At 48.2% G+C, this 25,805-nt stretch overlaps 2 protein-coding genes across 14 annotated transcripts in view; one reads left to right on the top strand and one right to left on the bottom strand.

Moving 5' to 3' along the window:
- Positions 1–25,097, top strand: part of Sesn (Sestrin) — a 33,100-nt gene extending 8,003 nt beyond the window's left edge. For 2 of the 4 annotated variants that reach the window (XM_065440163.1, XM_065440161.1), the window contains exons 2-7: positions 18,093–18,254; positions 18,717–18,905; positions 19,295–19,480; positions 20,039–20,394; positions 21,667–21,892; positions 22,594–25,097. In XM_065440163.1, coding sequence (XP_065296235.1) covers positions 18,093–18,254; positions 18,717–18,905; positions 19,295–19,480; positions 20,039–20,394; positions 21,667–21,892; positions 22,594–22,680 — 1,206 coding nt within the window. In that variant the 3' untranslated portion in view covers positions 22,681–25,097. Of the gene's footprint in view, positions 1–10,269; positions 10,393–14,311; positions 14,681–18,092; positions 18,255–18,716; positions 18,906–19,294; positions 19,481–20,038; positions 20,395–21,666; positions 21,893–22,593 lie in introns of those variants that run through there. The other 2 variants (XM_065440164.1, XM_065440162.2) reach the window with 2 other exon arrangements.
- Positions 18,923–25,805, bottom strand: part of LOC135908381 (uncharacterized) — a 397,530-nt gene continuing 390,647 nt past the window's right edge. For 7 of the 10 annotated variants that reach the window (XR_010566305.2, XR_011514618.1, XR_011514619.1 and 4 more), the window contains one exon: positions 21,329–21,401. Coding sequence is in view for 3 of the 10 variants with exons in the window: in XM_070539005.1 (XP_070395106.1) it covers positions 21,299–21,401 (103 nt within the window). In the remaining 7 variants the exon portion in view is untranslated. Of the gene's footprint in view, positions 19,048–20,402; positions 21,402–25,805 lie in introns of those variants that run through there. The other 3 variants (XM_070539005.1, XM_065440159.2, XM_070539004.1) reach the window with 2 other exon arrangements.

Genomic DNA, 25,805 nt, shown 5'->3' on the forward strand with positions numbered 1-25,805 from the left:
CGCGCTGTGTGTGTCATTAGAAGGTTTAACGCAAAAACAAATTCGTCTCTCCCTCCTTGCGCAGTCGGAACTGCCACCTAAGTTGCTTTTAAGGTGAAGTGCAACTTCCTTTCAAGGTTTAAAGTGCAAGCGGAACGGAGAGCCTTGTTTACGACATTGTGTTCATATTGACACGTCTACTTTATCTTTATCGGGTGACCACGTTTCAACGCCCAACAAATGTTATCGCACAGCGCAGGACGCGCCTGCACGTATCGGAAGTTTCTCGAATGTTATCGATCGCTCTATCGGCTGTCTATTGTCACCGAACCTTGCGTAATCTGATTTCAGACGCGACGCGAATAGTGTGGAACTTTCTGGAAGACACGCGGTCACCAGCGGTTACACTGGAACGTTCGATGGCTCCCGTATAAAAGCTGACGCGCTTGACCCGCTGATCAGATTTCCGACGATCTCCGACTGTGTTCGCCGCTATCGTTGTTCTTTGAGTGTAGCCTGATTTTGAGGACCCATGTTCGCCCAATAAAACGCTAGTTTCGTCAATCAGTTTTGCTGCCTTCTTCACCGTCACTATACTACGTGACATATATAGATGTACCTCGTCCGCGATATTATTAGTCACGTAGGCGCGTTGAAACATCGCCGTGCTCGACAATGCTGTGCATCACGTGGTCTATCGGACACACAACCCGCATGTGCTGAGCCCAAAGACGCCCGACTTTTTTTTTTTTTTTCTTTTTCGGAGGCGAGCGCTTAAGACCTCGTCTATGCGGATCCCGTTTAACCAGACACGGTGAGAAAGTGAGAGGTAGAAGCGACTGAAAGGGCACGCATGTTCAAGTCAAGGCACACTGTAGAGAAACACGAAATCAGCTTATACTGATCAAGTATTTTTTTCATGACTATATTTGCATTAATTTAGCAATAAAAGGCTGCTTACTAAAAAAAAAAGTCCGACTTCCTTTCTTTAAGGCGAAGCTCTTCATGCGAACCCTGTGCCGTCGTTGTCAGAGTTCACTAAAGCTATCATCATTAGCAATTGCTCGAACGTCATCGTCTGCTTCCACAGCTGGCTCCGTTGCCGCTCGTCATTCCAGCGTAGAAGTTCACTTCAGTCGTTGTATTGGGGAGGCCGCGTTTACGGAAGCATGAGCTATTGCTTAAGGGGGTGACGTAGTAGTTCTGCGGAAACCCGCAAGGTGGAGAGAAGCGACTAATAAAGGGAAAATCAGACATTCACCCATTCGTAGCAATTGCTACAAAGGAAACCCATACGGGTTCTCAGTTGGAGAAAAAATTCGTCCGGGACTCGAACCCGGGACCACCGCCTTTCCGGGGCAGCCGCTCTACCATCTGAGCTAACCGGGTGGCTATCAGATGGCATGGCGAAGTCGAATTTGTCGACAACACGAAGCAAAGGCAAGTGTTTGACGCAGTAGTTCTGCGGAAAACCGCAAGGTGGAGACAAGTAATTATTAAAGGGAAAATCAGACATCCACCCGTTCGTAGCAATTGCTACAAAGGAAACCCATACGGGTTTGCTTTGTAGCCCTGCCATCTGCTAGCTGCCTGGTTAACTCAGATGGTAAAGCGGCTGCCCCGGAAAGGCGGTGGTCCCGGGTTCGAGTCCCAGACCAGGACGAATTTTTCAACTCTGAGGCTTTTCTTTCGAGGAACCCTTATAGGTTCCCTTTGTAGCAATTGCTACAAACGGGTGGATGTCTGATTTTCCCTTTATTCATTACTTAAGGAGGTAAGAGCCACTCATTGTCTTACGTGACGGACAGACTTACTTTTTTGTTGAAGCAATTTAATTTTGGAAGAATCGCAAGCGGCTAGGCCGGGCGGATGCTGCTAACCACGCCACCGAGCAAACTCGGGACATCGGACTCAAGCGACAGCGGCGGACTGCAGGCATACCGTCACTGACGTCGTTCTCTCCGTCGCAGCCGAACGTATGTAACTTCATTAAGAAACACAAAGACGTCAATTGCCAAACCAACCCAACTAATAGTCAAAACGATTGCAGCGCCCGTAGGTCCAGTGGTGGGCCCAATATACGGAGCTTTGGATTAGCGGTACCGCACATTCCATCCCAGCTGCAACTATGGGAAGACCGAGTAGTGCGTACACCAAAGGAAGAAGCTGCCTACCGCAAAAGCGATAATGAGGTGAAAGAATGGTGAAATAAGAGATTTACAATGTAGACTGCTTGAGAAGTTTGACTTGCATGATGTAACACGGTGGAACTAACACAGCTTCGCTGTTCGACGACTTTCACGAACTGGAAGGGGCGGTGATCTTTTTTTTTTTCATTTAAAAATTTCCATGTACACCCCCAGCGCCAGTACTTCGCTGTGACGACGACATCTTTTTGTTTCTCGTTTTTTAAAGGGGGGGGGGGGAGGAAGGATAGGGGAGCTTGAAGAAATACAGCTCCTTCATTATCATCATCAGCAGCATGTTTTATGTCTGCCTCAGGACGAAGGCTTCTCCCTGCGATCTCCAATTACCCCTGTCCTGCGCCAACCGATTCCAACTAGCGCACGAGAATTTCCTAATTTCATCCCTACACCTAGTCATCTGCCGTCTTCAACTGCGTTTCCCTTCCCTTGGTACCCATTCTGTAACCCTAATGGTCCAACGGTTATCTAACCGGCGCATTACATGAGCTGCCCAGCAGCTCCATTCTTTTTCTCTTGATCGTCGATACCAGTTTGCTCTCTGATACAGCTCCTTAGTGCCCCTTAAATCAGCAGAGGTTTCCAGCTGGCAATTGCACGTGATGAAGTGATTACCGTAAGGGATCAGTAATGAGCGGAGGAGAGTATAACGACGATAATCGCAAGCGTATACACTTCCTTGCATCGCTGATTGAGCGCAGTTGTATATGAACTGTAAAAGGTCGCTCCTAACGACATTCCAGCTTGTTGAGAGGTAGCGTTCATTGCCCTGCGAGATCTGTTATTGCTACGGCGCGACAAAGATTCTTTTTATTTGTTCTTTCTTTATTCAAATGCTTAACTCGGATTGATATGTTTTTCCGCCCGTACTACGCACGCGATTGGTATTTAAGTCGTCGCGCATAATGAAACGAGGCGTGGGACTCTGGCTTCGAAAGCTATGGTTATGGAAATGATAAAAGGCACGAATCAAAAAAAGAACACGTAAAGAACAGGGCGCCGTTAGGTCTAGACTTCCAACCCAAATTGACGTCGTCGCTGCCGGTATATAAGTTTGAAGCGCGAGTAACTGCACCTGACACATTAGTGCGTCAATTAATTCACGTGCGTAAACCGCACGCTTACCGGCGCTTCAGAAAAACACTTCATTTTTCTTGAAGTAACTTTTGAACGACAGCAACTGAAGTCCCCAGATGTGAACTCTCCTTGCAAGCACTTAACGCCTGCACTTAACGCAAGCACTTAACGCCTGGAGGATGGTACAGAAACCAGGCTCTCAGAAGCGTGGCATGTACAGGGGATTCAAAGGGACAAGTCGATCAACAGCAGCGCTCACGTCAATGGTTACATTTTTTTCACTTAGTTCACGTGAAATCCACGCCGAGAGCAGCAGCTGTGCATAGCTCCGCAATGACGTCTGCGATACACTTGGAGCCAGTATTTCATTTCGCCACTCAAAGCTGCGCGCTATACGCATCCCAAGATGTTGAGCTATACGGGATTTCCGGAATGTTTAAAGATCGCCTGTGGCAGATGGCATAATTTTTTGTCCTTAACGCTGGAGTACTCGAAAAAGCGGACATTACTAGAATGAGAGATCAAAACGCGTATTCACCTATTTAACAAACAATAAAAACACTCATTAACTTCCTAATTAATTAACGGCTCGTATTGCAATTCACGAATTGTAGCGCGCGAGCTTGCAAGGCGCATCAACTTGACGTGAATCTCAAGGATGGTGCAGTTTCGATATCTTATTTCCCAAACTGTGGGCCGAAATACATGGGCGTTCCAGTTACTTTTGTGCTTCAATACATAAAAGACCATATTGTCAAAAAAGTACGTTGAACAGCAGTGCACTTATAAGGCGAGTTTGATGACGCCATATTGGTCATTCTGGAACTTCATTACATGTGGATACGCCTTCCAACATCACCCACTACAATTCGCAAATTGCAATATTTTTTTTTATTCATACCTCAAATACCCTAGTTAGGGTTTTACATGAGGGGTGTGTATATCTAGGTCACATTTTCAATGAATGCCTTGACCGATGAATAACTGGAGTGGTGCACCGCTTCAGCAGGTAGATTATTCCAGTCTTGCGCTATTTGAAGGACTGGAATCATCTACCTTCATCTATCTGTGCACGTCTTTATACTCTCTCTCCCTTTCCTCGCTTCCCCTTCCCGATTCCTCCAGCGTAGGGTAGCCAACCAGACCCTCGACTGGTTAACATCCCTGCCTTCATTATCTCTCTCTCTCTCTGTTTGAACGAAGAAAGAGTTCGAAATATGTGTCGTAAAGTAATTAAGAAGCTATTTAGCGATTTAACTCACTGCATATGCATTTCAATTTCTTGTGCAAGTAATGCCCGCCTCTCTGAGTAATGCAGCTCAAGGAATAGAATTATCCGCAACAGGCGACTTAAAAAAAAAAAAGGAAGTCCGGGAAACCTAAATATGATCACCACGTATGTACGAGTGTGATATACAGTCTCACCTCGGAATTTCTAACACGCGCGGCGTCGGATGCACACCTGACATTATTTCGACACCGGTCGCTGCCGGCGCCAATTGTTTCAATTGTTTCAACTGCATAGTGAGAACTTGAGGGTCGTCGAAGTGGAAGGTTCTGGGTTATGTGCACCTAATTCTAAGTACACGAGTGTTTTTACATTTCACCTTCATAGAACTGCGGTGGCAGCGGCGAGGAATGCTCGAGAAATTACATCTGCAGAATTATTTTAACCTGTACTGCACTGCAAACACTTTACACGTACAAACGAAATCGGAAAGGAAGCGGTTTGTGATAATTCAAAGAGCAGTGTCATTTTGCTTGAAGCCAGATCAGTGTGTAAGAGAACGCGTAGAGAGAGAGAGAGAGAGAAAGACGAACAGGTAAAGGTATCGAGGTTAACCAAGGAGGTGCCCGGTTGGCGCAGAAACCATTGGACATATTCCCTTAGATTTTCAAGGCATCCATCCAGCGATAAACACGGAAGCAGTTGACTTGGTCGAAACATTAGGTTTTCAGGGCGGTAGGCTAAACGTAAATTAAACTGCTGTGGATGTTAGTTGAAGAAGGATGGAAGATTGACGGCGCGAAGCAAGAGATAACACGAAAGGAAGCGAACTTTCCACAGTAAATGTGCAGCTCAGTGCGTAAAGATAACGAGCTTGGTAGCAAGTGCCACGTCCCCATCTGCGACTGGATGCTCATATCATCATGACTGTGATCACGTACCAACCCGTGACGTCACCGATTATTGGTAGTGTGTGCTCGGTGCTCTAAAACCGTTGATCGCTAACACAAAATTGTGTTCGCAAGTAAGCAAATGAAGTTGAGTCTGCCAAATTTTGTGGACTCCCCCCCCGTACATGTGTGGTCGATGCGCGAGAATACTTACTGAAATCCACGACGTAAGACAAACGTCATCGATGCCAGCACATCGAGCAAGAAGTTCGGAAATTGACGGGTATGGCTTTCATTGCCTTGCCTAGCGATCAACGTTCTTTTCTTTTTCCCCTCTCTGGAAACGCAAGCGCGACGACATTTAACATAAAATCTACAAGTTCAAACAAACAAGTGCACTTTTTCTTTTACCGACCGTTGAACAGCAGCGCAACCTAGGCGAACGACCTGTTGGGTATGTCTGCTTTTGTGACACGGGAGATGGACAGCACTGTTGTGCTTCGCAGCAACATTCATCTGGGGTACTCCGAAGCGCCACAATTCACACATTTCTATTCCCTTTGCAAACCCTCATCAGCCACGGCGTGCCATGACTCGTGTTACGTAGCTACAGCCTGCATGTTACGTTAAATATTGACATGGCTGGTCATAATGCGAGACCGTTTGGCATGCCGAAGCCGTGACATTACCTGTGTGAACAACAGCATATGGGACTGGAACGTATTCTTCGTTGCTGTGCTGGTTCGGTTGTGCTTTTTTTTACGGCATAATAGGACGCGAAACAATGAGTAGATGGAAGGCAGGAAAGACGCTATTTCCTGTTCTGGTTTTACTTTACGCTGGTTCGCATCCTGCTGCACCGTGATGTGGGAATGCTTCTTTTCTTTTCTTTTTCTTCTTTCTTTTTTTTTAACACACGAGCGCGCATATATCGGCACAACTCTGCGTGGCACTTCGGAAACCGCGAGTACCCAAGTATTGAAGACAACCCAGTAGAAAGAGACAGCTAAGCATCGTTCGGTTGAACGCTTGTCAACTTCCGCTATGCGCCCACAATGCGTGCATCCTTTTTTTTTTTTTTTTTGAAATGAGCACTAAACAAACCTTACACAGGTATGAGCTGTTAACTTAGAATATGTGTAATTTTAGCCTGCTTCGCGGAAAAAGGTGGTTTATTTGCCGTGACAATTCAAGCCCGAGTTTCGCGTTCCGCACCCGAACCACGGACTCGATGGCGTCACAATTTCACCGTATTGATTGTTAGTGTTAACGTTCCGATGTTACATGGATGTTTTGAAATAGGTCATAGTTTAAGGCTTCGGACTACATGCAGCACAAAGCATGGTAGGCTCGCGTCTTTGCGTTTTCTCTGTCCGGAAAACGGTGGGCAGGTCAGGAAGTTGAACCCAAAGCAAATCCGTGTATGTATGCATCACTCCCAAGCTGCTCCGAACCGTTCCATACTTGCCCTGCAAGCTCCCGTAGACACTAACGCGCCACTGTTTAAACTCGAATGACCGTTGGCCGTTCGATCTGCGCGTCTTCCTCCGCTGCGGCGGACGCCAGCTACAGCACTCCCCGCAGATGGCGACGGCGGGAGCAGCAGTCTGCGACGCTTCGATTACAACGCGGCGCGGGGGCTCGCCTTGCCCGCCCGGCTTCGGCTCGGATCGTCGGGTTGCCGTCTCCGGTATCTGCGGACGGCGCACTCGGGACGGAGCGGTGGAACAGGGGCGGGTGCAGAGGCGTGTTCCTGACGCAAGCAGTGCGCCCGCTGACGTCACCACCGCTCTTTCTCACTCTCTCTGCGTGCTTCCTGTGGGAGCGATGTGGTTTTGGGGAGCGTTGAAGAGGCGATACGAGATAGGGCGAGAGAACGGGCAGGAGGGTTGGAGGAGGAGAGTGAGCGCCTTGCCGTGCGCAGAGGTAGCGCTGGATGCGGCGGCTTGAGAGCGTTCTGGAGGAGAGGGCGCGACGCGGAAGAGATCAGGAAAGGAGGAAGTGGCGATAGGAGAGGGGTAGAATCCGCAGCGACGGGCTGGCGAGATATGTGCAGATATGTTGGCACAGAGGGCGCAATTAAATCACGGAACGAAAAGAAGAAAATTACAAGAGAGAGAGAGAGAGAGAGAGAGACGTGTGAGGGCAGCGCGGCTAGAACAGAACGAGGAGCGGGTTAGAGCTCCGGCGGGAGGTTGTCGCCGCCGCGGCTTGAAACGATGCATCACACTTGCATCATGCTCGACTTATGTGTCGTCTGCGCTCGGGGGCTTACCCGCGCGCAGCGCCATCTGCGCATGGGTGACGAAGGGAGGTGAGGAGGAGGAAGGGAGTGTTTCTGAATTGCACTAATCCAAACAGACAGCGAGTTTTTTGCCGGGGAGTTAATTCCAGCTCGCAAAGCGTTTGTAACGCGGAGAGGAAAAGTACCGACTGCTGTTGTGACCCTACGTAAGTGCTGGCACACAGTGAGGTCGCAGTGGTTTAAAACAGAACGGTTAACGCTGTGCAGTGATGGTTCACAAGCCAGAACAGCCGACTGTTCGACCGGGCCAACCGTATTTTTCTGATTTCTTCGGGAGAAGGAAGAAATGTGTGACAGTAACACTGAGTATTCGAAATCGATCGCATGTAGTGGAAGATCAGGGGGACGCGGTTTCATCGATATGGCGCGGTTTAACGCATAGCAACAAAGTGGGGAAAGAAAGAAAGATCGCAAAAATAACAATGCAGGAGGGGCACAAAATAACGATCGTTACGCTCGCATCTTGTGCGGTCTGCGTCCGTAGTTTTCTGCAACGCTGAGCTCATTTCAATTCCAAAGCGCGAAGCAAAAAGAATTGGCGCAACGCTGCAGCATGCACCAGCTGTCCGACGCGAAGCATTACTTCGAAAGCCGTTATGGATACGTTGCACGGTAGCCGCTTCTCTACACGAGCAACGCAGAATGATGTAAAAAGGACGAGTACTGCATTGTCGTTGGTTCGTGGTTAATCCCCGTTCATTGCTGTCGCTTGCAGGGACCACTAAAGCGTTTCAGCGCCTGCTCGCGATTTGTTTTTCACTATAATCGCGAAGCGGACCAGCATCAATCGTCCCATCGTCTGCGAACGCAAATTGCTCTCTTCATTGCCTATAGCAGCTGCACGCGTACAAAGACACCGAGGCAAGCAGTGCGACGACACGATCAATTGTGCGCAGGAATGCGCGAGCCATTGTCATGGTAAACAAACAAACAAAACCATAGTTTCTCCATAAGTGCGAAGTAACGAATGTGATAGCAACTTGTTAGAGTATTACACGAAGCGTAAGATTCGTAGCTGTAGCGGCAGTATCAATTGAAGTGAACGTAAGCTAAGTACAAACTAGCTGTTGTGCTAGGGGTCCTCTGTTCGAATCGAGGTCAATTTCGCTCATGTTTATTCATTACAGCCAACATTTATCTTAGCGACATTAGCACCACTTTTCTGTATCGGGTATGCTTCAAACCTGTTTCCTTGGCGAATCATGCACAGCTGAGCCAATGAAATTGCATCATTTTCGAAGTTTCAGCTGTTTTAATGTTTCGCACATCTAATATTTCAGTCTGAAAAGATTTACGATAAAAGGCATGCGCTGTGTGTTCTTCGTTTCATTACACATGTTTGTGGGCTGCCATTCCCAAAATTCTGGGGAATAATTTTGTAAAGAACGTATAAGACGTGGTATGAGCAACCTTACTGACAGAATGATGCGGCAATGTAACCCGCATATGCCGCATGTCATGCAGCATGGCATGGCGTATAGCATGGGTATACCTAAATGTATGCGCATTTTCACGGCGACGCCGACGGCAACAATTCGCTCGGCGTGTCCATATAATTGCTATCGCAGTAAATTTTGCGGCGCCATAGTCGTAAGTGTCAACTCCGCGGAACCCAGGGAAAACACGGGGACGGCGGGAGGTGGAAATCCAAGAAGATGAGCAAAACGAGAACAACGTAAAAGCGGGGGGGCCAACGTTTCGACAAGTGGACTTGTCCAAACACTGCCTGTCGCTTATATACCTTGTTCTAGTTTTGCTCAACTCCGCGGAACGTATTATATGTGTGGCGTATTCTCGGCCGGCGTCGCCACGCGACCTCCGTAATGATCTTGCTAAACGCACAAGAAAAGCGTCCTCGTTGCAACCCGCAGGAGAGAAGTGTTCTGTGCGGCTTTTGATTAACGCCCACACCAGATTTGAGCTACGAAAACAACTGTTCGTCGCGTCATGTAAAAATTGATGCCTCAAAGAGAAGGCTAAATGTAAAGCCGTACGCAGAGCTCGACTAGACGTTAGTGCGTGCGAGTAGCGGGGTACAGAAGAACGTCGTTGAAGATTATTACGATGCTTCGAATTGCGCCTCTCTTTCTCTCCTTTTCGGTTTTCGTATATTTTTCTCAGAAGTGGCGTTTCCCTGATAATGAGGCAGCTACCTCCCTCACACCCCCCACCCTTGTGTGTGCTGCGCATTATCTATTGTGAAGCTCGTCTCGAAAGAGGAGGTGTGGAAAAGCGCACAGTACGGTGACTGGCGGCAACAATTGTTCCGAAAGGTCGCGGTTGCTTTTCTTCAACGCTCCCAAGTTCGCGACACGCGAACTCGGCGTTGACACTGTGGGGATCGCACGCGCATCCCGATATCTCCGGAGCGGCCACGCGGTTATCACGCGATAATCACGTGCTCGCTCGCGGAGGGTAGCGGGGAGAGGGCACCTTCGCCACTCCCGCTGCTCTTCGCGCCTGGCCGCGACGCTGCAGCCAAGGCACCCCGTTCCCTCCTTTCCCTTTCTTGGAACCGGGGAGACTCCTCTCCGCCGCTCGGGAAGAAGTGATATTCCCCCGACGCATCTTGGGTCTCACAGTGGAAGAGCTTGCGAAAGGCGGCATCTCAAATCAGCCGCTGAGACCGCCGCACGCCGTCCCCCCTGTTGCGCCCGGCCTTTGTGTGCGACTCACCGCCCCAGGGCCCGAGCGCGGATCCACTTTTGGGTGAGCTGAACTCTTATCAGCCTCTTCTGTGGTTCCCACATTGTGCGGTTGTTTCACCCCAGACGTGCGGAATGCTCCGCCGCTGTGGTTGTGTTTTGTGTTGTATTTGTGTGTGTCGTGGCTGTTGTTGTCTGTTGGAACATTTGTACTCTAAGGTGAATAAACACCTTAGGTCGAGACTCACCCTGTCCCCACTGGCCTGAACCCGCCGTGGTCGCAACTCACTGCGAACCGCGGGTTAGGGGTCACAGCTCTGACTGCTAGGGCTGCTGCGAAAGTGCTAGGGAGCGACTGCCGCTCCGCCGGCGCTGTGCGATCCAGAGAAGGGTCAGGTGCGCACGCGCGAGCCTGAGTAATACCCCTATAACACATAACCTGCGATTGTATGTAGTAATGTATATAGCAATGACATTTACACGAACCTGATGTTCAGCGCCCTGCTTACAGCTACAACAGTTAGGCTCCCGTAGCGTGCAATCTCATTCGCTCTCACTACACCAAGCAATATCCTTCACTATTTTTTTTTATTGCGTTTGCAACGGAAAACCCAGCTCAGCGCCATTGGGATCGATCCAGTGCCCTGTTTGTGGGAGTCGGTCGGGAACGGTATGCATCACTGAACAAGCACACCCAATGACACTTTCTACAAAATTGAGGAACTCCAGTAAGGAAAAATTGTGTTGTCGCCGGATGTTTGTTTTATACGCAATGTGTACACACACCTTAAAAACAATGTATGTCAAAACGGTTTAGCCCAGCTGTCGTCAAAAGCTAAATTCAGCGGGCGGTTATTTTTATCCTAGAAATACAGTTATAGGCGATTGCGCCGACTCATGCAGGCAGAAGGTATATAGAAAGCACAATCGCCATACAGACCCAGTCATAAACGTCCACAATACTCGTCCAACGTTGCCGCAGTATCACAGTGTAGTCACAGCATTGTCAACAGCATGCTCTTCATATGCGTCAGCAATGCGACGAACCGCCTTTTTTTTTTCGTTCTTCCTTTTTTTTTTTAGGCGCTGAGATCATGTTGTTCTCAGAGTAGGCAAGCTGTCGATGATCACCATCGCGAGCCACTTCATTTTCAAAAGAGGTCGTTGTGCCGTGAGAACCATGTGACTATCCCGGGCAAGCAGGAAATACCGTACCCTGGCCGCAAAGAACAATGGCAGTGCAGGAGATAAACGAAAAATCCTTCGACATGAAGGGATTATGGTTACGCTGCTGACGACTCGCTTCCGCGTGATAACGATTGCGTACCCAGTTTTTCCATCGCGCTGGTGTTTCGCTACCAAGAACATGCAGTCATCGCATAGCACAATTCAGCATCCTTGTCTAATATATATATAGTGACTGTATTTTTCAATAGGCCAGACGTATTTAGAAAAATGAGAAGCACAACTTCGCGGGGATATCTGTGGTTTATTTACCCAATAGTTTGGGTATCCGCAATGCATTGCTTTAGCAGTGCACAAGATTTCGACGCCCGTGTTTCAGTCTAGTTAGTATCGCCAGAGATGACAACGTCCTTCGGACGAAGGCATTTAGTTCGGGCAGCCGCCGAAGAGTTGACGCAGTGGTCGACCGGGTGTGCCGGTGGTTTAACGCATAACCGCGGGAGTCGGATCAAGGAAGTACCAGGCCAAACTAGCTCAGCGCCAGCGAGCCTGGGCGCGAGTTCGTACGGGGCCGTCGCCACTGGACCGAGTGCCCAGGCGCCAAACATGAAACGCTATTTGTTCGCATTAAAAATGTAACCGCTCGCATCGGGGAGGGTACGTGGCGAAAAAAAAAAGAGAAAAGGCCGGAGGCAAGGAGAGCGGCGCGAGGCATTAGTTAAAGCCCGGCGAGCCGTCCCTTCTCCTTGCCCGCCTGTAGCGGGGCGAAAACAGCGAAGGTGACCGAGCGCCGATCGCTGGTCACGTAGTGCGCCCGCACCCCCTCTCCCCCGACGTCTTCCTTCGGCTCCGATCCGGGAGCCGCGCGCTTCGAGCGAGCCGCAGCCAGCCCCGCACCGCCATCCCCTCTCCCCAATGTAAAAAGAAAGAGAGGCGGCGGCCGGGCCGGGCGAAAGTACGCGCACATCGGCCGCTACGTCGGGGGAGCCCTTTGTTCCGTGGAGCGGCCACCCGGCCACCTCTGGCTGCGCCACCACGGATGGTTTAGTTCGAAGTCGACCGGAGCATAAACTTCCCAAGTACGTTTTTTCTAACGACTACGTTAGAAAAAAACGTAGTCGTCCGTCCCCCGATTAAGGCTCGCACTGAGAATAAAGAACATTTAATAGGCGCCAGCCCAGTGCGACATGTCGGCAGACGGCGTCGAAAATATCAAGGTTGAAATATATTAAGGTTAATATCGTTTAAGCGCTAACACAGCGTTCTCGTGTACGTGTAACACGCGTCGCACTACGCGAGTGCAAAATGGGTTTATTTGCTTCTCCAACAGTCCGCAGGTCACCGGCTGCCCGAAACGACACCTTTTTGTCTGCAGTAGTGAAGTCGATGAAGCTTTGTTGCTCGAGATGATGCGAGGTTGCTGTCGCGAAGAGTGGGACTACTGGCACAGCTCGCGTCGGTTGCTATTAACGAGCCGGTGAGTCGAGAATCTTGAGCGCCAGGTCAGCTTGTAGGAGTCTGGTTTGCCTCTCCAAGGATGCCTGCATTTCGGCAGCGGCTAATGTCGGTACGTTCACGCTTGCAAGAAAAACGTGAATTTCAATTATATTCAAGGTCGTATATTCTGCCAAGTTTCAACAATGCAGTACTCGTGGTTGGACCCGTTGAAAAGCCCCGTTTCCGACGGCGTAACTGTTTAGTGGCGCAAAGCTCCTAGAAATATTCCAAGTAACAAAAGTGTACCAGAGACCTAGCTGTCAAAACCACGCGTCATCACTGATGAGGGGACTCCTTTCGGATTAAACTTTCCACGTAGCAGGAAGCAACATAGGACTGTTTTCCGCTGCGCAGAGGGAAAAGAGGAAAAAAACGCAGCATTTGGAGCGCTACAAATCTTCACTGTAATCTTAGAGAGACGGTGCTCGCGGGCCTTCACTTCTAGCCAACGAATAAAGAAATCCCGCAAAGGATAAGGGCGAGAAGGGGCGCCTCAGAGACGGCAAGCAAGGACACAAGCCAGATTACGCTGTCAGCTGCCTCAGCAAAAAGCGCGGCGGAGTCCGGTAATCCCGAGGTTGGGAGGCCTGGCCGCGAGCACGTCGGGCTACGATCTCCACGTACTTGTATGGACAACGACCCGCATTGCACACCTGTGCGGAAGCGACTGAGGCCAAGACAACCAAGACACCGCAAGGCTGTTTTTCGCAGCCAGTGCGACCGCAGCGCCGCCGCTACCAGCTGGAATTTTCCGTTGCCTGATGCGAGAGCGGCGAGCTGTGGTAAAGGGAGTGGCAACAACACGTTTAGAACAAAGAGCGAGGCGCTTCGTGCAGAAAGTGTCAACAAGACCTGCAAGAAAGATCTATCCTAAATAATTTCAATCCGTGTGCATGAACCTTCGAGTAATGCCGCATTAAACAACTTGCGTCATACCCTCCATTTGACGCTTCGAAAGCCGAGAAACCACTTGGATGGAGTACAATAATTGCAGCACAATTCCCAACCGAAAGATAAAGCATTGTGATGCTTCTTGCGATCACCAATGAAAGCAAATCGAGTGCTTTATTGCATTCGCACAGACGGTGCACTATCCGGCAAGTCGCAGCACACGCTTTCCGCTTTCTGCCGCTCCGTTAAAAATGAGGACGTAGCACAATGCGCTCTTCCAACGCGTCGCCATAGCGACGAAGGCCAGGGGGCGCCAGAATCGCGGCTTTTTCTCTCACCTAGTGGCCGCCCATTGGTCGGCTGGGCATCTCCTGATTTTCAGCTGTTTACTAGTCCAGCTGATAGGGCCGTTCGTTCATTATTGAGAATGACAGCCTAGGTGGTAGCTCGTATGCGTGTGTGAGTGCGTGCTGTCGTGCGTCTCGGCTTCGGCATCTCCGTAGGATTTCCAAGGGGGACGCTCTTAGGATGACGGACGCATGATCTCGCAGCGACAGACTTTGACGGTGCATGTGTGAGTGAGTGCATGGTGACACAGGGTATACTGCGGCGTCGTTCTCCGTCGTTCTAGTCGTGCGGTTGCGTCAAGGGAACACCCTCCGTAGGATCACAAGCGCTTTGCGTGGATCTTTTGGGGGCTCATGATTCTGCCCTGCCGCAACAACAGTCCACTGCACGATAATTCAAATCATACCATGGGCCAAATGGGAATAAGAAACGTGAGTACCGTTTTCGCTTGGCCGCTTTTTTGTGGTGGGGACGCGAACTCGCCGGCTGGAGAGGCCGGGAAGGAGGCCAAGCCGGCCGGCTTCTTTGTCTCTGTCGGCTGCACCAAGCATCCGCCAGAGCCGGTTTTGTGTACGTAACGAAACGCACATCTGACTTGACTAATATGTAGTTTGCACCGGCAGATCTGATGAGCTGTCGAGTACTTTCTCGCGTGCTTTTTGGAAAATCGTCTGCTTCTGACTCCATTGTCTCGCGTTGGGGGGGTGTGCCGTTCCGTGCTTTGTTGCCGGGCGGCTTCCGCATCAAGGTGATCCCCTCCTGTGTGATTTCGCAGCAGCTTTACCGTTAATCTGTGCCTCTATACGAGCTCAAAATCGGCATTTTCGGCTTTTGTATCATCCCCTCCTCCGGTATGGCGTCTAGTTTCCGTCATCGCTAAGCGTTAGCCGGCATCGCTCGTCGCTCCCGGCCGGCTGCTACGAGGGGGAATGCTATTGGGCACATTGCCCGCTCGCCGGGCCGTCGAGAAGGGTATTGTTACGATTGGAGCGCGCCGCTGAGGTTGCTGCCGTTCGGCGCTCGCGATACTCGGCCCGAGGGATCGAACCGAGCAAGCCCCTACGTGCTTCGGGCATTTTCTTCGACCGGTTCGGAAGATGCGCTTGTCCGTGCGGCTGACGAAACTCTGCGGAGAGGTTGCCAGCCAGCCAAGCTAGGCCGCCGCGATTTTTCGTAGCTCAATTCTCCGGATGGTTTTCTCGCGCGACGCAACGAGCAGACTCTTTAGCGTTGCTTGAACTAAAAGAAAAAAGGAATTACAAGAGAAAAGGACGCGCTGACATGCAACACAGATAAGTTGCTGCTTTTGTTCCGGCTCTTATGCGCGCTCCGCGACCGAGACTCGGGAGCATTTTTTTTTTTCTCCATCTCCGGACAAAATCTTTTCGGTCCGAATGACAGAGGTGGCCCGGGCCGGCGGTAGTGCCGGATTCTCGCTTTTATCGTTATATCGCCCCCGAGATCCCCCCCCCCCCTTTTTTTTTTCTTTCGCCGGCTCTCCTGTGTGCCGCCACTATTGTACCGGCGCCGGCCTTTTGAATTCAGGTTTCTCTCGCTAGCCTTTGCGTGGCGCCAGCCATAGCAACAGCGGCTGCCGACTCGCCATTGGTCGCTGTGGCGGCGCGCCTGTCGCGGGTGCCGTTGCGCCGCATTACGCCGGGCCGGGGATGGGACGGTTCGCATATTTTTTTGGGTGGATGCTTGCTGCTCCATCTCGAGTGCTCGCCCACACACATTTTAATAAGCTTTCATTTCGTGCCCACCTCCCTCTCTCTCTTTTCGTTTATTTTCACGAGTTAATGTAGGTTCCGTGTTTGCAGAGGGTCGGCACTTTTAACGCAGTGCATCGGAAATAAACGCTCGATAGCTGGCTGCATCCGTTAATCTTTTGGCAGGAACGCACGTTTCTGTTCCTTTTCCGTCATGTGTCATGTCGCGCGGAAAGGCGTTTCGCATGACGAAGTCGACCGGCATTTCTCTGTGCCTACGGATGCTCTAGCTGCGGACGGTCGTTGCCTTGCGTTTGAAGCGGCGTGTCTTGACATGCACTATCAGGATTGCCGGCTGCTCTGAATAAGCCTTCCTACATTCGGACCGCCACTTTTTTATTTCTAGGCGCTGATTTTTTGTTCTACTATGCAAGGTTTGCGCTTTGGCCGTACTTGCTTGCGATCGGTGCAACAGCTGAAATAAACTTTTCGTTCGATCGCCAGTCGCGCATTTTCCCCAAAGCTTAGTTTACGCGCCTCACGCTGTTGTGCCGTTGCCTGCTGTGAAGCAGCTCTATATGTCTCTCGAATATGTTAACCTACCCTTTTTGCTCGGTTTATCTAAACTACCGACAATGGCATTGTCTTTTATATAAGAATTAAACCTTTCAAAGAGACAACGGTGCCGTTGTCTGAAAATTCTACGTGTAAGCACAGTTACGCATACTCGTGTAGAAAGCTTCAGCTGGAGTCGAATTGCCAGAAAATCGCGTTAGTGCCTCTTTTAAACGAATAATTCCGGTATACAAAGCAATTTCCAACTGCCAGTAGTTAAACATACATTTTAGATGGTGTAACAGCAATCGAGATTAAACTACACCGACTCGCGCGTCGGTTTTCATGTACCCACGTAACTGGTGTGCCGAATACTTACGTAACTGGTGTGCCGAATACTTCTGCGAGGGCACCTGAATATGCTAGTTCAATGCGTCTTTCTTCCAAAGCGTTCAATGGTCGTCCCCTCTCCCTTTCTTTTTTTTTTTTTCATTCGGGCGAAGTCGGACGTGTGTGTTAACAGACGCTGTACGCGCATCGTTTTTTTTTTTTTCTCCGTACCGGAAATGGCAACGCGTTCAATAAACATCACTTATTCGTCCCTTATTATTTTAATTGTGCGGTTTTGCCGTACCACACTGAATTTAACGTAGTTTATGCCGTAGCTCTCGCAATGCGGCTGTGCCAATTGCGCTTGCGGATTTCGTCAGCAAATCGAAAAATCGCCCGGCTCATGACCCGAAAGCTTAGCTGATGTAACAGCTGGACTTTCCCTAAAATGTTCCAGCGTAAGTGCAGCGACATAAGTTTTTACCGTCCGCTTCAGCGTTAGGGGAAAAAAAAAAGCTACTAGTCAATCGTGATACAAAGCTTTGTATCAGCGTTATCTCGCACGGGCGCTGGTGGAAGCGATTCCGGCCGTGATGTCAGCTTTATCTCAATTTTATGGTGAACACCGAGCAGGACAGTGCTATCAACGACGTGTCCGGCTTTATTGGCGTCAGCTCTTGAACCTTCGTTCAGTTGTAGCTCACTGGTCCTCTTTAACATGGGCACAATAAACTAGAACCAGAGAGCAGGAGAGTTTCAAGGTTCGCCGAGATGCACTGTACAGTCGTTATTAAACTGTTGTAAGTGCAGATTACTTGTACTAGACCTTGTCACTCTACCCGAGGCCATTTAGTCGATTGATGATCAGCGGCTACGTTCGACAGGGCGTCTCTATCGCACAGCCGCCTTGCGGTCGTCGCTATATATCGTCGTCAAAACGTCTTCGTCATTCCATCACCCTCATCTGTGAGGTCCACATGTTTGAGCGCCACAATCTTGTGCTGAGCTAGGCATTTGTTAAAATGTGTCCACATTGGTCATTTGCAAATGGTCGATAAATAAGAACTGCTTAGCTTAGATTCCCCCACAGCTCGTGGGATCTACAGATATTCCATTTTCTTTGTAGTTCACTTATAAGAATACTTTGTGACCAACCCGAATTTCGGGTAGCGACCCATATTTAAACGAATTTCAGCTAGATTCTGTAACATCAGTGCCTAACTGCATGTATGTTTTTTTTTTCTTGCAGACTCAAGTGCTGTTTATCGATGCGCTTTGCCAAAGCAGCCACCTGGACCTACTCATGGGCTACCACTCGGCCTACCAGGGTCCATTTCTCAAGACACAAAACTTCATCCTGAAGAGCGATGGGCCACTCCCATACGACCAAAGACATTACATCGCAATCATGGTAGGCACTGACCCTGTCCCTAGTGCTGCATGCTCTGTAGTGCATCAGACGGCAGAACTAGAAAGGTGGGCAAGGGTTTCAGCGAGAAGCATATCTGGCTTACTGCACAGCAACGGGAAGGGGAAGGCAATGGAAATGAAAAAAATGGGCATAAACTAGGTTAGAAAGACAGGCTAATTGGCAGGGACAGCTAATGACCACAATGTTCATCGATGAACGAAACTTTTATCTGTCCAGACTCGATAATAGACTCAAGTATTGCAAGCGCTGCTTGGCTTTTTCTGTCCCTTGGCGATTTTTTTTTTGATCAGTGGTCATAATTAGGGCATTGCATGCACACTGTCGGGAAAGTGCACTTGCCTGTAGGCTCAGTAGTGGACATGTTTTTTTCTTGATGCTTGGCTATTATGGCTAGCCACTGTTGCTTCACTGATGACAAAATCTTTTTCATCCGTGTTGCAGGCAGCAGCAAGGCACAACTGCAGCTACCTGGTGAACATGCAGCGGGAAGCATTCCTGTCCCCAGACGTTGCAGGGGACAAATCGTGGCTCCAGGGCTTGCATTGCATTCCGAAGAAGTTGAGGGACCTAGATGAGATCAACAAGATTCTTGCTCACCGCCCTTGGTTGATAACAAAGGAGCACATAGAGGTAGGCATGCATTGACTGATGTCGCATGCACACTGGCTGTGGTTGCTTATTTCTCTAATTCGTCGTACGTCGCATCTCCACGTGTGCTGTCCAAGTTGGAGACCAGAGAAATATTTCTAGCAAAAATATCGGAGGGAAATGCCTGAAATCACATAAAACAGGTGGAAAAATAAAACATGGAACAGATAAGTGGGATATGGAATGAGCTCATGATTTTAACTTAATTTTCACTTCATAGTTTCCTGCCTTTTTAAAGCACTCTTTGGGGTTGCCCCTGCACTCAGATTCGATCATGCTGCGGGCCGCATACATGAAGGTGTACATGGCACTAAAGATGTGAAGATTTGTATTTGTGCTTCATAGTGTTTGCTTTCTTTGTCCCTTTGCAGAAATTAACCAAAGGAAAGAACAACTGGTCCTTATCGGAGGTAGTGCAAGCCATCGTGATCCTTGCCCACTTCCATGCGCTGTCCAGTTTCGTGTTTGGTTGTGGCATCAACGCTGACATGGAGGAGGAAACAAATGGAACAGTTGTCTACAGTGCCAATGGCGACTCGGGGGTGCCAATTATAAAGGTGTGTACTCGTGCTGTAAAATTGGTGTTGTGCATAAGGAATAATGGTGTCTCCTGTGAAGGAAATCAACATGACGTAGTTATTGGGCACTACATGCTGCAGTGATAACGGCTTTCCCTGCTTCTGAGCATAAGGTTGCCTGTTCGATTCCTGGCCACAGTGGCCACATTCTGGTAGGGCCAAAATATGGCGACTCTTATCTACCTAAAGTCAGTTGCACAATAAATAACCCAATGTATGATTAACCTCGACCAGCCCAGATGTTGCTTTTCGATGTGAAGCCCCAGTAACTGACCAGTAACTTTTTAAGCACTGCTCACTATTGTCATGGTTCTAGGAGCATTAATCAGTCGATGCTTCTGTGCTCAGACATGCTGCTGTGCTGAAAACCTTGTTCCTTTGTAAGCTGCTATAAGCAAATTCAAGCATGAGGAAATGGTTTGAAGGAACAGTCCCAACTGGCATAGAGAACTCTGGTACATGGCACGAATCTTGAATAGCCTGCACTGCCTAACAAATGAATGTGACCTGAGTGCGACATTTTCTTTCCTCATGCAGAATGGGCAGACCACTGTAGAAACCATCATGCAGAAGATGAAGAACATCTCTGAACAACGCTCCAACGAGCCAACGTTAGAGGAGCGGGCGCGCTGCTTCCACACGGAATGCAACGGAGGCGAACTCCCAGCAGCTCGGCGCAGTGTCCCCAGGAACGACTTGTCACACTTCGTGACGGACGCCGACTTTGGCTACCAGGACTTCGCCCGACGGGAGGTCTCTGAAATCCCAACATTCCGGATACAGGACTACTCCTGGGAGGATCATGGCTACTCCTTGGTCAACCGGCTATACAACGACGTGGGAGAGCTCCTCAACGAGAAGTTCAAAGTGGCCTACAACCTCACATACTACACGTAAGTAGCTAATGCTTATGACTGTACCACACCGAACTGCAGTTGCACAGAGCCAATAAAATCAAGTGTTCAGTGCATGCAAGTTTCCTTGGTTTCAGTGGGAATTAAATGCGAAAAAGCCAGTGTACCATGCATTGGGGACACGTTAAGAGAACTGCAGATGGTCCAAAATTAATCCAGGGTCCCTCGCAATGGCGTGCCTCATAATCAGATCGTGGTTTTGGCACATACGTAAAACCCCAAAATTTAATTTTCCTTGCACAATAAGCACGAAGGTTTACAGATTTTTGTGCTCTGATGGCAATGCACTCGACCTTTCCTTGATAAGGAATTGAAATGAATTTTTCAGTATTAGGGCATTTGCAGCGAGTCGAGCCTGCCCAGTCATTGTCTGCCACATTAAGTCGACTGAGATCAACATAAATCAATTTTCAGAATATATGATGCTATAAACACTACAATGTGTTCAAGAGCCGTTCCTCTTTTTGGGGGAATCGACACTGTAGTGACGTTGTTATGCACACAATGGGAAGTTGCCCAATTTTCTTCTGCAGGTGTTTTGGCTCGTCAATTCTGCACACACCCATTCTATTCCCAACAAAAGCACTGCTGCACATGAGTGCTAGAAAAAGACTTCTAGTGTAACAAACCTATGCCTTAAAATGGTGGAATTCGAAAGCACTGGAGCTGTTGCTCGGCAGTGTCTGAACTACGTTTTTATTTTATCAGCTGGGCATGCTAACTTGTGAAATTTTTGCAGCCAGTAATCCTGCAATGTGCCTTGTGTATTATGTCGGGACTATTCGAACGATTGCGAAAACAATTTAATTCTCAGGTCGATTTTGATACAAGCTAGAAAGAAAAACGTGTATGCATTTGCGGAGGTACGAATGCTTGCACTACATTAACGGGACCACCAAATAGGTGGAATAGTACCTAGCGTGCTGAGCTGGTTCCAGCCGTTTTCGTCTCGTGTAAGGTCTTGGGATGGGACAGGGGATGGAAACCTGCAAATTGCATTTTCATTAAATTTGAGACTATTGGGAAAAGTGCAAAGGCTAACTTTAACTGGAAATACACCCCCAGCTTGTTGCATACATTAGCCTACATAACTATACTTGTGCCTATCTGCATGCTCGAGTTTAATTTTCAGGGAATGAGTCCATTGCACAGCTGTTGTCTCTGTTTAATGGAACATGGCTGAGTGCCTAAAAATGGCTGCAATTCATATTAATGATTGTGCTCCTTGCTTTTTTTTCTCCGTGTATGCAGAATGGGGAGCAGAACAAATGTGGACACATCCATGTTCCGAAGGGCAGTCTGGAACTACATTCAGTGCATCTACGGCATCAGGCACGATGACTATGATTACCGGGAGGTTAATGAGCTCTTGGACCGGGACCTGAAAGAGTACATCAAGGCTGTGTGCTGCTACCCAGATCGCATGACCAAAGAGGACTATGACAATGTCATGAGAGAGTTCAAGTACTCTGAGAAGGTAAGGGTGCATTTCAGCTTTTATTGTTTGACAAGTACTGTTCACGTAGGACATGGGTACTTGCTACAGCAAGGCTTAATTGCGAAAGGAACACGTAATCTAAATTCGGAAATAAGTGCGAGACCTCCTATGTAGTTCTTGCAGTGCGAAATATGGCTCGTGGCGCATTGTTTGCAATGCAAATATTCTTTTGAAGGCATTTCCTTTCATATTGGTCCGCCTTGTAGTTCAACTTGCAAAAACTCTCCAATAAGCATATAGCGACATGTGAAACTGCTCAAAAACTGCCATTGCAGTGGCTAGCACCAGCCGGTGGCGATGCTGATAAAGCTGGCACAACTTCTGGGAGCACTTTGTTGGCTGTTTCAAGTGCACCTATTCAATTAACTACAATGCACTATTAGCTTTAGCAAACAAGACTCAAGACTTGCCTACTACTGGGCACATACAGTCGACCAAAAAAGTTGACGAATTGTGGGATCTGAGAAAAATAAATATTTGCCACTGCTGTGCAGTTTAGTTCCTGCAGCAGTTAAGAGCATTTGGTTCCTAGTTCAGTTTTATTGCTTGATTGGCCGATAGAGGCTTCCGTATGGCTTTTTAAGTAGCAGTGTGCAATTGACTTGTGTATGTGTACAAATTTCTTTGATCCTCTGGTGTACCCGTACTTAAAATAGCTTTATTTTTTTCCTCACTCCCAGGTGCACGTAACAATCATGATTCTGGAGGCACGCATGCAAGCCGAACTTCTCTATGCACTGCGGGCACTCATGAGGTACATGACGTGACTCGTCCAGCGAGCGGCCAAAATGGGACTCCCGTTACTATCTCTTCGTGCGTGTGCCCTCTCTTAAGGCAACGTGCACTCCAACACCTCCCCACCTTGATGCGAGGCGGCCGGACCCCTCCAACATGGGGAAGAAGACTCGCCGTTCTGCGACATCTGCTGCTGTCGTCTCCTAGGGAACTTTTAGAATTGAGACCCACCGTTTCTTCAATCCTCCTCTGCTGCTGTTATACGACTGGTGGTGTGTTGTCGTCAGAATGAACCAATGTGCACCCCCACTCCCCCCCTCCCTTCATATGTTCATGTACTGTACATTCTACTTTTTGTTCGTTTTTTGTGCATACTCTCGAACCCTCCTGAGGACTCTTTTTCCCAACACATACACATATTCTTGTGGTTTGTTTTTATCATTTCTCTGCAAAATGTGAGCACTGTTTGTCTTGTTACATGCAGTGTGTGCAGGTCATTTCCTAATTTATTTGTTCTTTCAAATGTGGGTAGGGGCGGGGTTTGTGGAAGTTCAAAGCTAAAAGGGTGGTTAAATACTCCTCCTGTTGTGTTGCTTTTCTTCTTACCATAAGATTTTTTTTCTTGTGCATTACTGAAAGCGCTGTTTTTAGTTTCCTTGTGTTAGGTATGTAGGTTCTTCTGATTTACCATTACATACTTGCTAAGAACACACCTCTCTGTGAAGAAGGCTGTTTTCTTTTTTATTTCAAGCGTTTCTTGAGTTAGTTTTAATGTTTCCAGAAAATGCATCCACGTTTCTTTTATGCGTTTATTACTTTTGTTTAGCAGGTTCCTTGCTAAAGGAAATATTCTGGAAGACTAGGAATGGTGTGGGTTGTTCCACAGTACAGTTATTTTTTTTACTTCCACATGTCTAAGAAACGTGCTGTAGTTCGTCATTTCAGCGAAGTGGCGATAGGCCAAATTTGTGTACCTTACTTGGAAGCATGGAACCACGTTTGCTGCCTCCATTCCTTTAACATAAATTTTTTTTTTGAGAGTGTGCAAGTTTTGGCGGCATGCAAATGCAGCGGAAATCGGATCATGGTGGAGTTCTGAGCCAGGTTTATTTTCATTCTTAAATGGCATTTGGCTAACCTCAAACAAGGCTTTGTTCATGCTGAACTTAAAACAGTGTTTGGTAATGAATGCCTACTTTAAAGTGTGAAAACAAGTTGCAGCTATGAATGGGCACAGACAGTGTTCTGTTCACGCATCTGGTGGTAGCTTCCCTTCAACATTTCTGAAGCATTCGTAGCTCTTGCTTCTTGCAGCCCGAAATTTCCCATCTCTTTTTTTTCTGGTGACAGAACTCTTCCTGTCAGATCTTCCGCAGTAACTGGTTTTGCTGCGTCGGCAGTACAATGCCCATGCATGGCACTAGATACTTTTCAGGGCAGTTGGGAGGAGGACTTAAAAAAAATATATCTTTGCCTTTGACTCTCGTGTTGCCTTTCCGTTTTTGTCAGCATGGAGATTTGTGTGGCTTGCATGTGCAAAGCTAGCAAACTCCCAATAAGCTACATGCTTTCACGACTACTTAGCTTTAACTATGGTTTTTCTCAATGTGTGTAAAAAAATTGGTGTGCTAATTGAGGAGTCCCACCGCAATCTAGGTAATATGCAATTCTGTCCGTGACGCTACCTGTTGTCTTAGAAGCTGGTGCAGTGTGTAGTAGGAACTTTGTCAGGATGTTGTTTACCGTAGCCTCACACTTCAACAATGTTTACATAAGCTGCCTGCTGGCAGTGACTGCCTTCATGCTTGCTTCAACAATGTCTCCTTGTTATGGGCGCTTCTCTGCCAGAAGCCTAAGTGAGCCTTAGCCTTGTTCCACTTCTGTTGTACGTCGAACCAGGTGACATGCAATTAGTGAAATTGGTTGTAAGTTTGAATGGCCCTTTTAAGCAGGGCTTGCCCGATTGGTTTCAGAAGCTCAGCTGAGCACCCTGATGTTAGAGAGAGTACTGAGGCTTTCAGCTGTGGGACCTTCTATGCCTGTTGCATTCCTTCTGTCGTCTAAAAGCAAGCTTGCAATCTGCAACTGTGCAAATGCCCCTCCTTTATTTTTTCTTCAGTCTGCTGTGCTCATGCTGTGATATGATTGCAAAATACTTCCTCCCACCTCACATGAAAGGTACATGGATGCGGATGCCCAGTACAGTCCTTAATTTAACCAGCTTTTTTTTGTCTAGTCCCGACTGTGATCTCCACTTTTGACGACCGCTGCTGCGCGTGCGGGCATCTTATCAAGAGATGATGAAGCTGTCTGAAAAGTTTGTATATTTTGTTAGCAATTAAATGGTCGCCCTCTGCGCCATCTCAGAGATCTGGAGCTCCTTTTTTATTGTGTGCAGATCGATGAACACGGTTTTTATAGGTGACAATAAATTGCGTTTACAAGCCTACTGCAGAGGTGCCCTTGCTCTCATTGTCCTTTTTTTGCACTGCATGTTTCTAGCACCTTATGTGCAACACACAAAAAAAGAAAGCACAATCTTTTTCAGGTGCTTTGACACTGCAGACCCCTTAAACCATCTAGTACTTCGAAGGCACAGCAATGCCACACATATTCTGTGCACGTAGTGGAAGCGTCAAGTTCGATGCACATGGTTCATTAAAAGGCTTAACATCTTCCAGTCTGGGCAATGCCCTGCAAAATTCACATTTGCAGCTTGAACTGTGTATGTGGCTAGTGCAGTGTTTTTACTGGCAAAGCAAGTTTTTACACCATGGGCTTGGAATAGCTGGTGGAACTACTAGCCCTGCAGCAAGCAGCACTATATAACGTTGTTTGTTTCCTCCAAGGCATGCCAGGTTTGGTTAGCCTTTGCACCATCATGCCTGCTGCAAATAAACACTGTGCAGCATGCACGATGAAGTTCCCTCTTTATTGTACAATATAAATACATAATTAGTACGATTACCAATAAAGGTACAAAGGCAGCATTGCACAGAAGAGGTTGATTTACCAACTTGGCGGCTATGGCGTTACTGCACTGCTAAGCATGAGGTTGTGGGATCGAATGCCAACCACTGCGGCTGCATTTCGATGGGTGCGAAATACAAAAAAGCCTGCATCCCTGCACTTTATAAAGATGCCCTGGTGGTCAAAA

This window comes from Dermacentor albipictus, chromosome 5 (genome assembly GCF_038994185.2).
Source record: "Dermacentor albipictus isolate Rhodes 1998 colony chromosome 5, USDA_Dalb.pri_finalv2, whole genome shotgun sequence".
NCBI classification, from domain to species: Eukaryota; Metazoa; Arthropoda; class Arachnida; order Ixodida; family Ixodidae; genus Dermacentor; species Dermacentor albipictus.